This window comes from Jatropha curcas, chromosome 8 (genome assembly GCF_041381405.1).
Source record: "Jatropha curcas cultivar XTBG-Jc1 chromosome 8, XTBG_Jcur_1.0, whole genome shotgun sequence".
Classification (NCBI taxonomy): domain Eukaryota; kingdom Viridiplantae; phylum Streptophyta; class Magnoliopsida; order Malpighiales; family Euphorbiaceae; genus Jatropha; species Jatropha curcas.
In genome coordinates this window covers 8,590,776-8,606,926 of record NC_143158.1, presented here as the reverse complement: position 1 = coordinate 8,606,926, position 16,151 = coordinate 8,590,776, and the positions used below count along the sequence as shown (strand labels likewise).

General features: G+C 32.9%; 1 protein-coding gene across 2 annotated transcripts; it reads left to right on the top strand.

Annotated features, from left to right (window-relative positions):
• The first annotated feature begins 4,447 nt into the window (after window positions 1–4,447).
• On the top strand, window positions 4,448–13,982 carry LOC105631057 (mitogen-activated protein kinase 9). Of its 2 annotated transcripts, XM_012213049.4 has the most exons (11): window positions 4,457–5,042; window positions 6,119–6,527; window positions 6,603–6,730; window positions 6,900–6,959; window positions 7,730–7,879; window positions 8,799–8,954; window positions 9,033–9,170; window positions 9,263–9,336; window positions 10,975–11,076; window positions 11,313–11,544; window positions 13,481–13,982. In XM_012213049.4, the coding sequence occupies exons 1-11, from the start codon at window positions 4,644–4,646 to the stop codon at window positions 13,550–13,552; spliced, it is 1,920 nt and encodes a 639-aa protein (XP_012068439.1). In that variant the 5' UTR covers window positions 4,457–4,643; the 3' UTR covers window positions 13,553–13,982. The 2 variants fall into 2 exon arrangements, with proteins under 2 accessions (XP_020533797.1, XP_012068439.1); XM_020678138.3 differs by lacking the exons at window positions 10,975–11,076; window positions 11,313–11,544; window positions 13,481–13,982 and adding an exon at window positions 9,946–10,973 and having other exon boundaries at window positions 4,448–5,042.
• The last annotated feature ends 2,169 nt before the right edge of the window (window positions 13,983–16,151 follow it).

The following is a 16,151-nucleotide window of genomic DNA, read 5'->3' as shown; positions in this document are numbered from 1 at the left end:
CAAGTTGAGCAAAGGAATACAATTGCATTGAAAATGAAGTCCAAAAGAGCATCAGAACACAATTCGCGAGCGCGTCATGCAAAGTCGCGAGCGCGAGAAGTGCAAATGAGAGTCAGAGAGTTTCCAGACACAATTCGCGAGCGTGCAAATGAAATTCTCGAGCGCGCGACGTGTTTTCCAGTCTGCGCAGTCTGTACTCTTTTGGTCATATCTCTCAATATACAACTCCGATTTGGGTGATTCAAAAACCCATGTAAAGCTAACACATAGAGGAACAAATAACTCTTCTATGACACTTCCTAATTCCATGGTTAAATAGGGTAAAAATCAAGGTGAATTTACTGGTAACTTTTCCAGCAAAACTTGTTTCAGCATGAACTCAATATCTACTTCATTTATTCATTTCATCTCATGCTTTTTCACCATTTTCAGTCTTCTTACTCAATATTAAGCAACATATCTCCTCATTTCAACACATCACACAAATTATCATGCAAGGAAATGAATTAAACTAAAGGAGATAGCACACCTTCACTCAACAAGCTTGGAATCTTCTTCTTAGCTTCCTTCTACCTTGAGATCACCTCTCCTACACATAAGAATTTTTATGAATCATCTAAAAATATCACCAAATGATTTAAGTATGAAATTCAAGAAGGTTTACTTACTTGGATATAATAGAAGTTGAATTAATGCTTGAATCCCATTAAAATCTTCACTACCATTAAAAGTGATGGAGAAAGGAAAGTGGAAGAGGAAAGTAGAGGAAGAAGATGAAGATAAGGATGAAGAAATGAAAATGAAATGGAACTCACGGGTAGTCTCTAGAATTACATTGATTTTTATGTGAAAATTACCAAATGGTACCTCAAGTGTCAAAATGGTACAACTCAATACCTCAACTTTATCTTTTTGTGCAAGTAAGTCCTAATCCTTATACTTTGATCTTTTTGTTTCCTTCAAGTAAGTCCACTTCTTCTCCTTATTTCATTCTAGCCCACTCTAGACTCTAATGGCTCGAACCGGGTTTTAGATCAGCCCGACTCGACTCTAAGCATCAACTCGATTCAATAGAAAATGGGACGTTACAGTTCTCATAAATAATACTACTAATTTTATGGGGTTATACTGAATAAAAATTGTGTTCGATTTTAAAAGAATTGTTAAGTTTGACATAATTGAAGAATTTCCTAAGATTTTCACATATTTCACTGGAATTCTACATTGAATTTTATGTAATTTATGAGACTTTTTTTTTTTTAAGATTTTGATTGACTTTGATAAAATACAATAATTTTATATATCTAATCAAAATTAATTTTAGGATCTAATTGAATAAATTAAAAAGTTTTGGAGTCTAATTTAAAAATTGAAAAACAATGCGGGACCAAAAAGTAAAATACATCATCTTCTCCAAAATCGTTTTTTCTTAGTTAAAACTTTATCGCTATCAATAGTGAAACGACTGCAATGGCCAACGACCTCAGCGGCCATCTCGTATTCCTAGAACAGTCGCAATGTCGTCAGAAGACTATAAATTTCTCTTCCATTTATTGAAAGGCAATCGTCTCATTGGAAATCGCACGTTTATATATAAATCGCACGTTTATATATATATATATATATATATATTGAAAATTGAAAAATCCGTAATCACCATTAGCCAAAACTTGTGCCAGCTGCCGGAGCTCGCGCAAGGAGGCGGCGCACATCATGATAGGCCTGATGCATATCCCACCACTTGCGACTCACAGAGCCTAACGGTCTGGCCACAATAATGGCAAACTGTATTCTTTAGTTCTTCGACTATTTCAAATCTTTTTTTCAATTTTTTATTTGATTAAATCATAATTTAATTGAAATCAACCCATAAAAATTTTAGAAAATAATCAAATTAATTTTTTGAAAAAATTTGCAACAGTATTAATATTATTTTTTGTCAAAATATCAAATTCTCAACAAACGAGTTAATTTGAAACTAATCTAATAATTAATACATTATTTTACACATTGAGGAGTAAGGATGGAAGCGGTACGAGTATTTTAGGATACTCGCTCGGCTCCGATCTATTTAAAGAGAATATGAGTAGTAGTAAATGAGTTTGAAATAAATATGAATAATGAAATTATTAGCCGTAACGGATATGAGTAGTAAAATTATTACCCATAACAAATATGGGTAGGGTATAAGTATAGATCTTTGGATACCCACTACCCGTTAACTGCTATATTGAATGAGTTCGGTAATAGGTACTCATCCATTATTAGTAAAAAATGTATTTTAAATAAGTTTAAATTTGGATAGTTTAAAATTTTATGCATTATTATTCATGGTACCCGTTTAAGATTTTATGTTAATTTTGTTCATGGTTATTTTGTATTATTATTAAGTTCAAAATAATTGTTAACTTCAATACTCATAACATTTATTTTGCCAACCTGTGAGATAAATGTAAATGATTTTGGATTGGTGAAAAATCAACAGTGAGAGTATGCTATATTTGGATTGGTGAAAAACATAGAAAGAATGAAAATTAAAAAGAAAAATGAATAAAATAAAAAAAGGAAATAAATTATATAAGGAGAAATTATATAGAGCCCATATATTATTCTCTCCGATTTAGGAGAAAAGTAGAAGAATAATAATTAAAATTTCATTTTTTCTTTATTTATTGTATTTTTTAAACTCATGATTTTACATTTTATATTTATAAAGTCAATCTGATATGAAAAAAATGATTCTCCGTATTTTTTTCATTTTCTTTATCGGTATTATCGAGAGTATCATTCATTAGTAAGACAACAATAAAAAATAATCTACTCGAGGTATTGCGAATACAATTTATTTATTTTAATAAATGCAACATTTATTTTAGTAAAGTTATAATTTTATCTATATAGGTTATCGTAAATTATTACTCTATTTTTCTATTTTAAAAAATACACTACTGTATCTCTGTGTTTCGCTGAATTATACTAGTTTCTCTCTCGCTCCATTTTCTTTAATGTCCATAGTAAACTTTCTAATTCCTTGCCTTGGTATAGCTATCTCATCAGCCGCAGCAATTGGACCGACCATAATACCTTCAGCCTCGAAACAGCAACGCCTGCCAGCATATGTCTTGGTGAGATCTATAGACGTATTAAAATTGGACTTACAGCCATCAAATCAACATCACGGGAAAATAAATTAAAATTGAGAAGTGGTCGTTGTCCATCAATCGAGACGGACTAGGTGAAACCAAGATCCATACAGTTAACACAGTCTTGGAAACTTACCGTTTACAAATAAAATATTTTCTACATAACTTATTTTTTTGTTGTTTAATTATAATATTAAAAATTAATTAAAAATATGAAAAATTTTAATTTATAAGATCATAATAATAATAATAGAAATTTTATATTTTTAAAAATTTTCTTATTAAATATAAAAAGAATAAAAAATAGTAAATTATAAAAGTTGTCGGTGATCGATGCTGATGGTGATGGCCAATAGTGAGTGATGACTGATGGTAGTGACTACCGATGATTAATAAATTAAAAAATATGAATTTATAATGTTATAATAAGTTTGTTAATTGCGAAAAATATTTTAAGCTATTGAAAATAGGAAATTATTTTCTTTAAAAATGACTTAATTTTTCTTTTACTAGCAAAATAATTTCTATTAACTTATTTTTTTTTGATGTGCCAAATAATAAAAAATTATTGAAAATATTTTCCTATAAATTATTTTACAAAAACAAACAGAGTCTAAATGTTAAAAACACGCAATGATTGGCTTGAGCTGCTCCAGGTCATGAAAGGATTGGCTGTCGTTTTTAGACTCACAGTCACGAAACGACAGTTGGAAAATGCATTCAGTGAGATATTTCTTTCTTGCAATTTTGTATCGTTCGATGATGATGTATTTACGAAATCAATGGGTTTTGCTTATGGATTTTGCATAAACGCGGAAAAAGTTAAAGCTACACTCGTGTTCTTTGTAAAATCCACTTGAATTGGACCATTATATTTGATGATGATGTAATTGTTACTTGATGGCGTATTTACCTTTTCGTGATTGTGACAAGAATCTATTTTCCTTTAATTGGAGATTTGGAATTCGAGTCTTGAAGCATTTTCTCCCACTTTTACGGATTTATTCCGCATGAATTTAGATTAGTAGAGTTGAGACTAAGGGATGGTTAAAAAACCAAAAGAAAAACTATCTATTTTTTGTTTGACCTATAAAATAAAATAGATGGAAGGATAAATATTTGTAATAGAACTAAAATATAGGAATATTGTAGGGTATATTTTTAAATAGAAAAAGAATAGTAATTTATAACAAATTACATGGGTAAATTTATAATTTTACCTTTCTTTTATTGGATATGTACACTGTACAGCATTGGGCCTATAAGACCAAGGATCAATAATTTCTCCTATATCTAATAAAGTAACGTGACCATGTCAATGAAAACAAATCTATAAATATAATAAATATATTGAGAGAGAGACAAACATGCAAGAATCAGTAAATTAACAAAGAAAGCCCGGAAGATAATCATAGATCGATTTGTTGGCAAATCCAGAGAGAAAATAGGGTGGGCAATGCTTTAATTCGAGTGGCTGTGAATCATAAAGGCAGAGACTTTATGGGTGGCGGAGCTCTTGTGGACGGTGTTCGTCGCTGGTTTCAACGCCGCCACAACACTGTCTCCTCTTCTTCAACTTCTTCTTCTTCTTCAATTCCTCCTAATAACTATGTAATAAATGGAAACGATAATGCTAATTATAATAATAATGCTAGTACTAATACCAATAATAATAATAGTAATTTTAAAAACAACAATAGTATCAGTGGCCAACCACAATCATCGGATACCGGTGAGCGTGAAAGGCGAGGAAAGGAAGGGGGAGAAAATCAGCAGGAGGAAAATCAGTTTATGTTTATAGAGGATTTTGATTTCTCTGGATTAAAGGGTATTAGAGTTCCCAAGCGCAATACCCTTTTCGCTTTTGGTTCTGCAGCTGGCATGGATCAACATAAGAAGGTAATTAGCCCACATCTCCAGTTCAAAGAAAAAAAAAATTAAGACTTAGATCATGGGTAATTTGAGTTTTTTTTAATATGTTTATTTGTTTGTTTTTGTTTTGATTTGTAGTATTCGTCTTGTTTATAATTCAACATTGGATATAATGAGACCCATTCATATTTTCAATGGTTCTGTTTGGGTGCTTAGCAAATATGTCAAAATAGAATTAAATCTAAAATGATGAATTCTGGCAAATGTAAGGACAGGATGGAACTGATGAATTTATATTTATTCTTTTTGATTAAGTAAATTTTTGTCCAAAGTGCACCTAAATTTTTGAAATTTGAAGGACTGAACCATAATATTGACTTGTGAAGGAAAAAATGTTTGCTAATGTTTTATTTAATTAATCGGTTGAGTTGATGGTAAAAGATGTAACTTCATTATTTATTATTGTGTTTCAAGGAATGACATTTCAAAAAGATTAGGTCTGTAGGCAGTTCATTCCTAAAGCTTAGTAAACGGTGTGATTATGCTCTTCGAGGAAGAATTTTTAATTTTTCAATCATTTGAAGAGATTAATACATTATATTCCACCAAAAATATATAAGATCATGCAATTAACTGTGGGCTGTACTTTTTTGTTAGTGATAATTATCTTGACGTTAGATATTTGATGCATAATATATTTTATTGGTGTGTTCATGTTGTCTAATGTGGATGGCAATTAAAATGGTTTCTTTCCTTTCCCTTTTGATGAATTATAGAAATTTGATTGATACTTGTGATTCTGGACCCATTAATTAGACGATGAATATCTCATTTGTCTGCACATTAATAAGTTTCAATTTTCTCGAGGGCATTTGCTCAGGCTAGTTTTTCTTGGCAATAACAGAGCCTTAAAGAATGGGTTCTATCTTTGCCTTTCATTCAATGATCATTCATGATTGGCTGTTTACTAACCAATGATGTTCTTGGATGATACAATCGATGTCATATTCTTTACAAGTGCTTGACCCCCTTCATTCTGTGTTTCTACTTGTAAAGTATTCAGTTGAAGTTAACAGTACCAGAAATTGCTTTTCTCTGTTTAGGGTTCAGCTGAAGCAGACTTCTTCACTGAATATGGAGAGGCAAATCGGTACCAAGTACAAGAAGTGATTGGGAAAGGAAGCTATGGTGTTGTTGGCTCAGCAATTGATGCTCACACTGGAGAAAGGGTTGCAATCAAGAAGATTAATGATGTTTTTGAGCATGTTTCTGATGCCACTCGTATTTTAAGAGAAATTAAGCTACTTCGGTTGCTTAGGCATCCTGACATTGTTGAAATAAAGCATATCATGCTTCCTCCTTCACGTAGAGAATTCAGAGATATCTATGTTGTTTTTGAGCTGATGGAATCTGACCTTCACCAAGTAATCAAGGCAAATGATGATCTTACTCCTGAGCATTATCAATTTTTCTTGTACCAGCTTCTTCGTGGTCTGAAATATATACATACAGGTTGGTGCTTTTTTGTTGTCCTTTTGCTTTTATTGCTTTACGCATGGTTGATTCAGTGTTCTGGATTGGTTGCAGCTAATGTATTTCATCGAGATTTAAAGCCAAAAAACATTCTTGCTAACGCCGATTGCAAATTGAAGATTTGTGATTTTGGGCTTGCTCGAGTATCTTTTAATGATGCCCCATCAGCTATTTTTTGGACTGTATGTTGTTCTCTCATGAAAATCATTAACTGTTATTTTCATTTCTCTCGTTTTCTTTTGTTTATTTATAATTGTTTCTGTTGGTTGAATCTCACTGCAATTTACGGGAAGTAAACATTTAAAGCACTAGATGCTAACTAAACTTCTTTTGATTTTCAATTTTATGAAGGACTATGTAGCAACTAGGTGGTATCGTGCTCCTGAGCTTTGTGGCTCTTTTTTCTCCAAAGTAAGCTGCCTTTTATGTTTGATATTATAGATTTGCTTTGCTGTTTTCTGTTTTACTTCCTGTATTGAGATGGCTTAAAGATATAAAAGATGCCATGTCGTTTCTTCTGATTATTGGGTTAAAATGGGATCGCTTTGCATTGATTTTTATCTCCCCTTTCAATCATTTTCCCAATTCATTTTTCCTTGTGGCATTGGCATTGATCAAGGAACCTTATATGCAAAGATGTATGTGAGAGAGACAGAGATAGAGGGAGACACAATAATCACTAGATTTGAACAGTTTAAAATTCTTCCATATTTTCTAAGATTGATATTTTCTTAAACTAGTATCTTTATATCTCCTACATGAACTTTTCCAATAATTAAATATTTGGAGTTGACAAGTTCTATCTTTACTGTATTTTTGTGTCTTTTGTTCAATTAATTGGTACATTTATTGAATCAGGAAGATGATGTCTAGTCTGGATGTTTAGCAAATTGACATGGCATTGCAGCACTATTAGAACCTGGTGTCATCTAGATATGTTACCCAAATATCTTGTTTTTAAGATGCATATTCTTCTTTAGGTGTCACATTACACGTGTCCTTCATTCTTGATCACTTCATGCCCTCACTTTCTGGAATTTGACACATTGATAAATGTTAGGCTGTTAAAAGTAAATTCTTTAATTCTTTTTCTATGAACAGTTTTCTTTGTGGACTTATTTTCTTCGACTTCTAGGAGTTTTATAAATATATGTAATTTGAAATTCATTCATCTCTTGCAGTACACTCCTGCAATCGATATATGGAGCATAGGATGCATATTTGCTGAAATGCTTACAGGAAAACCTTTGTTTCCTGGGAAGAATGTGGTGCATCAATTAGATCTGATGACTGATTTGCTTGGAACTCCTCCACCAGAATCTATTGCAAGAGTCAGTATTCCCATTCCTGCCGTTTGTACTCTATCATCAATCCTAAAGCTTATTGTGTAATTTAAACAAATGCTTTCTGATTGTTTCTGTGGCCCATTTAGTTTCAGAAAACAGTGTTCTGTTTCTCATTTTTAGTTTTGGTTTCCAGTTAGGAAACTGGAACTTTTTAGTACCAATTATAGGTCCTGTTTAGCATGGGATTACCAAAATGGTGGTCAAATGTCACAATGTAACACTTACTGATGTAAGTTTATTGGTTCTAATTGTGTTAATTCACTCCTGCCCAGTAGTGTGGATTTAAATGGGTGGGTGAGGGTTCAGGAAGTTGAAGGCTATCTCTCATTGTATGGCCTAGGCCTGCTGTGAATCGGCATGGACAAAAAAAATTTATGGTGGTAATGAAGGAGCCATGGCAGCAAAGATTGTGGCATGTCTATTTACCTGGTGGTGGTGATGGTGGTGTGGTGGTTTTCTAATGGCAGTAGGGGCATTGCTGGTGGTGATGATGATGCCAATAGTGGTGGTACTAGTACTGTAGTTTGGTGGCATTGTTGTTGTAGTGGTGTTGATGATTGTATCATAAAAAAGAATATGCACTTGTAAATCATAAACATGAAGAATGTAAAGTTTTGAAGGGAAACTACAAGAACACTTGTTTAATTGTCTTTTTTCATCAATATAGATTTGGAAAGTCAGGTAATTTTCAATTTTTTCTATTTGGAAAATGATTGCTTCAGAATAGAAACCTGTCAATTTTATGCTTCTCTGATTTTTTTCTTTTGTCTTTCCAGAACTGAATGTGTCCTCAAGTTTTCTTTTTCCTGTGTGTTTTGAAGTAAATTGTCCTCTATATGATTTTGAATGTGCATTTCACTTTTGTTTTTTTGGCTTTCTTGTTTCCTCCTCATGCCATTGACAGATTCGGAATGAAAAGGCAAGGAGGTATCTTAGTAGCATGAGGAAAAAACCACCAGTTCCATTCACACAGAAGTTCCCTAATGCAGATCCACTGGCTCTGAGCCTACTGGAGCGCCTGCTTGCATTTGATCCCAAAGATCGTCCAACAGCTGAAGAGGTAAGTAAGATTTAATAACATTATGCTTTTAAATGTAAGATTATGATTCATAAACGTCCCTATTGCAAATGATTGCAGGCATTAGCTGATACTTATTTTCAAGGTTTGTCAAATGTCGAACGCGAGCCATCCACTCAACCTATTTCAAAGCTGGAGTTTGAGTTTGAGAGGAGGAAATTGGCAAAAGATGATGTAAGAGAACTGATCTACAGAGAGGTATGCCTGTTGCACTTGATATGTGCTTCTATGCTGTTTTTTGGCTTTGACACGCCTATATGACTAATAACCTTTTGGGTTTTTGTGAGAAGATATTAGAATATCATCCTCAGATGCTACAAGAATACCTTCGAGGTGGAGAGCAGACAAGCTTTATGTACCCAAGGTACGTCGCCAGTCTATAGCCTTACTTCCATTGTGTATGCTAATCTCTAAACACTGTTGTGTTTGCATGAAAAGTTACTATATATTTCAAATTTTACTTGAAGTTGTAACTTGGGTGGGATTATGATATGTTCAGAGCAATCAGTAATTGTATAAGCTCCTTCTAGTTAATTTTTCTGTCACAGTTTTGGGCTTAGAGTTTGCTAATCTGTGTTAAATGGTGCCATTCATTGACATGCACGAAATTGATTAAGTTGATTATGGACTAAGGTTTTTCCTTTTTCCTGAAAAAGTAAGATTGATCGTGTATTGGTAAATAAACATGCAGCAGATAAATAGGGGATATTTGATGAGAATCTACAAAAAGATATTCCTAAGTGAGAAAAACTCTGAAAATGCATCTATAAAAATTCGTTACCAGTTAATCTTAATGTTTTACAGGCAATAATATCTTGTTCCAATACGCATAGGCCTCAGTCCCTACCCCCACCTTGTATCTGAATTCTAAACTTCATGATAGATATGTGGTTACAATTAAGCAATAAATCATGAAACAAGTCATGGTTTTGCAAATTGATGCCACAAATATTGTTTTCATGGTTGAACGCAGAACCTTTCTAATGCTGCTGCTGAAATGCAAGAATTCTTGATGTTGGTATGTGACACTTTTAGTGTCTTTTTCTTCTTGAGAATGGACAAATGAATTATTGTTTTTTGTTATTCAGTTGGAAACAGGAATATTTAAAAATTGTTACACTTTAACCAATGGTCACGCACAGGGGGAGGCTACTGTCTCCCTATGTGAACTATTTTCACCTGTGTATAAACTATTTTCACCTCTCTACAAAATATTGAAAAATAACTGTCCAGTAAATTGAATGTAACTATTTAAAACTTCAATAATTGTAATTCCTGTGATTTCTTTTTGGAAAATTTAAAGGAAAACTTAGTGAAGAATTTCGTTCCAAAAAGGTTAAGTTGTGGAGAACATGAAGTGTATTTTTAGTGTACTAATCCACTGGACATTGGTAACCGATGAACCCATATGAATAATTATAATTCGCTTCAGTTTTGCAAAAAGCATAAAGATATTTGCTTCCCCTAAATCAAAACCCTGCATCTGCCACTGACTCTTGGAACAATATAAGTGGAATAAAACATTTGTGAAAATTGGCAAGTGCGCTCTTAAGTGTATAGGAAACAATTTAAGCTATTTAGCAACAACAACAAAAAAAAGGATATAAGAAATAAATTTAATTTTGGAATCTTAGATGTATTATTGTAATTCCAATGACTTGATATTGTGATACTACTCTTTAATTCCACTGGACATTGGTAACCGATGAACCCATATGAATAATTATAATTCGCTTCAGTTTTGCAAAAAGCATAAAGATATTTGCTTCCCCTAAATCAAAACCCTGCATCTGCCACTGACTCTTGGAACAATATAAGTGGAATAAAACGTTTGTGAAAATTGGCAAGTGCGCTCTTAAGTGTATAGGAAACAATTTAAGCTATTTAGCAACAACAACAAAAAAAAGGATATAAGAAATAAATTTAATTTTGGAATCTTAGATGTATTATTGTAATTCCAATGACTTGATATTGTGATACTACTCTTTAATGTCAACTTCAGTGGTGTTGATCGGTTCAAGCGGCAATTTGCACATCTTGAGGAGCATTATGGTAAAGGCGAGAGAAGCACTCCTCTCCTAAGGCAGCATGCTTCTCTACCTAGGTATGCATTGGGCAAAAATCTTGAGTTTTTTCCTTTCCAATAAGATAAGAAGCTGTATCATTAAGCAAGCCGGTTCAGTTAACATTTCCGCTAACAAATCAATGTTTGTGCCAAAATCATCATGGCCTTATGACTGGTTGTCATGATTAACGATACAGCATGTAAAACTAGTCCCATTTAATCTGTTTGTTGGTGTGTTGTATACATGAATGTTCATAACCAAAATTTTTTTTCAGGCAACGTGTTCCTGTTCCCAAGGAGGAGATTGTTGAGCAAAACAATGATTTTGAGAGGCAAACTGGTGCAGTAACTATACAGGCTTCCACAGGGTCAGAGCAAGCTAATGGTTCAGAAAACACAACAGTAACACAGAATAGCCCTTACAAACCGAACCAACGAAGCCTATTAAAGAGTGCTAGCATCAGTGCTTCTAAGTGTATAGGTGTGAAACCAATAACGGAATCGGAGGTAACTGACATCATATTATGTGACATTATCATTTGTTTGTTTGCAATTCTCTCATGTGATAGCTGCTGTTTTCAGGCCAAGTCAAATTTTGTTTTAGTCTACTCAAAAAAAAAAAAAAAAAAAAAGAAAAAAAAAAGAAAAATGATGATCTTGTAGTTGCTCAGAAAATAGTTTTTTCTGCCAAATCCCATGCAAAATGAGATACTAAATAGATTAGATATGGCATCTCTTTGTTCAGGGATGAAGGTAGGATTTTCAACCAAGAGGAGCAAAAGTTGTTCACATGAACATACACGCACGTGAATTCACACATAATTATAATCTCTATAATTTAAAGCATCATAATTCAATTCATACGGATTTTTCTTTTGAAATTTTTCTTTATTTTTCATATAAAATCCTGTGAATGAATTTTTTATTCAGTGAATTCTAAAACTTATCTTTTCTAAAAATGAAACAGGTTAAAAAAAAATTTAATTGAAAGATTGTGGTGAGGTTCAAATTAAGGTATTTTGATTAATCAGAATTTCGACATTAAAAATATCTAGAAATTCAAATATTTATACATGTCTTCAAATTATGGTGTAATGGCACCATGATAATAATTAATATTTTATTTAAATAACTTTGCCAACAAATCTAATTAAGGCCAGAAATAGTTAATTTACAAAAAAGGAAAATTAAAATAGAAAATAAGATAAATGATTTAATTAATCATATAAGGTTTACTAAAACTGTATTATTTTTATTTATCTTATCTATTTAATATTTCGATTCTCATATACAAAAAAAAAGAGTGTTTCTTTACTTCTCGTTTCTTAATTTTCTCTTTTCATTTTTCATAAAAAGTAAAAAAATGGGGGTCAAATTTTATTTGTTGTTGTGGGAAAATTGAAAATTTTAAAAAATTCAAATGGTTTTATTTTTTATTTTCTATCAAAAGTAAGGGGGCAATATGGCTTCTTCCATTTCTCTAGTGATTAAGTGCACAAAATAATAATAAATAATTATGTAACTGTTTCTAGAAGCGCATATGACTGCTAGTGACTGTTGTTTGGAGCAAAAGTGGTTATGGAAATGAGATGGCATTTCATGGATTTCTATATCCCTCGTTGATTTTGTAGCAGGAAGGATATTGTTTTAGCATGTTACCGTAGAATTTATTATGATACTGAGAGATTATTTTCAGATGTTTGTTTCTTTGTGATTTTAAGATGTATTATGGTATTTTGATCAGTTGACTAAGACAAAAGAAATAGGGCCAGTCACCTAGAATGTCCTGTACTTTTTATGAATTTGAAATTTATAGCTTGAACTGAAGTTAACAAATGAGGCAACCCTCTGCTGCAGTTTTGCTATAATTGCAGCTCAACTAAAGATCATGTTAAAATTGGCTATTTATGTGGTTCGGACCATAATTGCAAATTGACATAGAATTATGTATCTTTTGGCTGAAAATAGTATTTATAATCTGGGTGCCATACAGTGTAATGTTTCTAGATGCATATTGATACTTCGAATGGATAACAAAGAAAAAGAATAATAGTTTGCTAGTGATGTGTTGTGAAACTGGTTTTTTCTGAGAGACAGGTTAGAGAACATGCTTGTAACCACTAAAACCTTCCACAGTTACTGCTATTACTAATAATCTTTTATTTGTTGATAGTAATTCTTTATGTATTTAATTATACTAATTTTAGGCAATGTTTACTCGCAATTTAATAACTCTGTTCTCTTTTCATTTATACAACTGCTGATTTTCACTTCACTTATGTCTAAAACTTTGGACTTTTGATAGTGTCTTTTTAGATATGATGTAATGGAAATAAAAATTCAATTGGTTTATTTGCTTGTGCTTTATTACGTACCACTAAACATTCGCTAACCCCTGGTGGTTTGTTTGCCTCTTGTATTTACATTCTAATTTTCCTTGCAGGAGACAATTGATGAGGTCAATGACGAGTCTGTCAGTGACTTGTCTCAGAGGATTGCAAACCTCAATCCCTGACTCATGATGTTATTATAATCACTTCTGTTGATTTCGGATGGGTTAACTTTGTAATGTGCCTATTCCCGTCCTTTAATCAGAGACGGGGGTTCCACAATGACCTTTGCAGAAGATCAGGTAGAAGCTAACAGTAGACTTCATTGGCGTGGTTATCCTTGTCGATGTCGCCAAGTCACAGAGAAGAGATGCTCACTTGTTAATATGACTCCATCTATATATATATTTTTATTTATTATTATTATTATTACTACTACTACTATTTGTGTTATGGCAGAAGGTTATCTGCATTTTGGACAAACAGCATACTAGTAGTATTTTGGCCTGTTGTTTAGTATGGTACAATATGAGAAAAGAAGTTTTGGCCTGAAGAGAAATTGGCATTGTACTTCATTGGATTATAGTTATTGTAAATTTTGATTAAAATTACAAATGATGAATTCAATTGGTTGAATGATATTTACAGGAACGAAACAAACTCCATTGATGCATTGTCCTTGACACTGCATTAATGGTGTTGAAGGTGAACAATGGCTCCAATAGAAGTATAAATGAGTCGAGCCAGCTTGTGAGTTGTTTGAGTTCAGCTGGAGAAAAGTTCAGCTAAAATCGAGCTCGAGTCGGCTCGTTAGCATATGAGCTGAACTCAAGCCTAATGATATTCAACTTGAAAGTTAATTCATTGAACTTATCGAATTTTTATATATACTTTATTTTAAATTTATACAAGCTTTTAAGTTAAGTTGGAGTTTAAAATTATTTGAGTTGAATTTGAGCTGAGCACAAGTTTAGAAAAGATTTATTGAGTTTTGAGCTGAGTAAATCTGGTAAATTTAAGTTCGGCGCAGTTTGTTTGCATTTGTAGGCTCAAACGCCTTGTCAAAGATGGTGGGAAAGTTGTTTTTTGGGCTTATTAATATTTAAGTTTACATTCCTAGGCTCTCCTAGGCTCAAACCCCTTGTCAAGGACGGTGGCAAAGTTGTTTTTTGGGCTTTGTTAATATTTATTTGGCCGACGACTGTTCTGACAGTAATCTATCAATAATCAATTTAAATAGAGCTGATTTTTTAAAAACAGTAATCGATTTTAAGAGAGCTGATTTGTTATTTTAGCCTAACTGAACTATATTATCATTATAAACCTATTATTAATAAAATTATTTTTTTTTTCTCAATTTAATTTTTATGCCATTATTTTAATTTAGTTACTTACAAATAATAAGTAATTAAATAAGCATTCTTAATCTACGGTAACACAGGTTAAGCATGTGAGAAGAGTTTTCGAATTTGATCACCACTAAACGTACCTGCAGGGAGGGGCGGAGAACCTTAACGGTGATTAATCTCGTACCAGAATTAAACAGTCTCTGGCGATGTAGTTCAGATACCAGTGGTTTACAAAAAAAAGACAAGCATTCTTTGGCAGTTATTATTATAAGATAAAATTAGCGATTTATATTTTTACTGCATTACAATAATACAATAATATGTGGTCACCTGAGCTTGGTGGTCTCGGTATTAAAACATGTTGGGAAAATGAATTCAGCTTTTTTGGCCAAGTTAGGCTGGCGTACTTGCGAGAGGACAAGGGGTTATGGTACAGGATTCTGCAGGCAAATATACGTCGAACCGTTCTAGGTTACTTGCTTTTTCCTCTGCTAAAGTTGGCCTGTTATTTGGCGAGTTATTTGTCGTAGTGCTCCTCTCCTAGTGCAGGGGGTGTATAGTATTAAGCTAACAGCTAGCAAACAGATTTTATCTCTTATCCTTGTAACTATTTGAAGTTGTAGTTATCTTGCATAGCTGTAGTTGTTATGTTGTTATAGGGAACTGCTGTATTTATTGGCTTGTGAATTAATAGAAAATCATTCCCACTCATACCGTTTTATGGTATCAGAGCCCAAAAAACCTATTGGTTTTTTTTCGGTCCTTTTCTCAATTTATTCGTTTGCCTAAAATCTATTGTTCTTCCAATGGCTTCTGGCTCAAACATCTCCAACCTTACACATATGTCTGGTAAGGCTTTGATTTCAATTAATGGTTCTCAGTTTCCTTTGAAACTGACTCGACAGAATTTTTCGACTTGGAGATCTCAGATTGTTCCTGTCCTACGTGGACATAATCTCCTAGGGTATGTTGATGGATCATACCCCTGTCCTCCATCAGTTTTGAGGAAGGATGATCAAGAAATTCCAAACCCTGACTATGATCATTGGGTTTGTCAGGATCAGCTAGTGTTGGCAGCATTGATTGCTTCCACGAGTGTGTCCTCTATGCATATTGTTTCCACTGCTCTAACTTCAGCAGATGCGTGGACGAAGATACAGATTGCATGTGCAAATCGATCTGCAACACGTCTTCTGTCTCTTCAAGAAAAACTTGATAATATCAAACGAGACTCTAAACCAGTTTCAGAGTACTTACAGTCTATTAAAGCAATTTTCGAAGATCTAGCCTTGTCTGGAAGTCCAATCTTTGACGTTGATCTTGTAATTCATACGTTAAATGGAATTGGCCCTGAATTTTGCGATATTGCTGCTGCGATTCGTGCACGTGATACTGTTATTTCTTTTGAGGAGCTTCAGGATCGGCTTCTCGCTCA

What these genes read in the sequence shown, in the direction of transcription:
- LOC105631057 (XM_012213049.4), top strand. Translation starts at nt 4,644, where the DNA reads ATGGGTGGCGGAGCTCTTGTGGACGGTGTTCGTCGCTGGTTTCAACGC. An exon ending in TCTGAAATATATACATACAG is followed by an intron (nt 6,528 to 6,602) that starts GTTGGTGCTTTT and finishes GATTGGTTGCAG; the next exon opens with CTAATGTATTTCATCGAGAT. An exon ending in ATCGTCCAACAGCTGAAGAG is followed by an intron (nt 8,955 to 9,032) that starts GTAAGTAAGATT and finishes AAATGATTGCAG; the next exon opens with GCATTAGCTGATACTTATTT.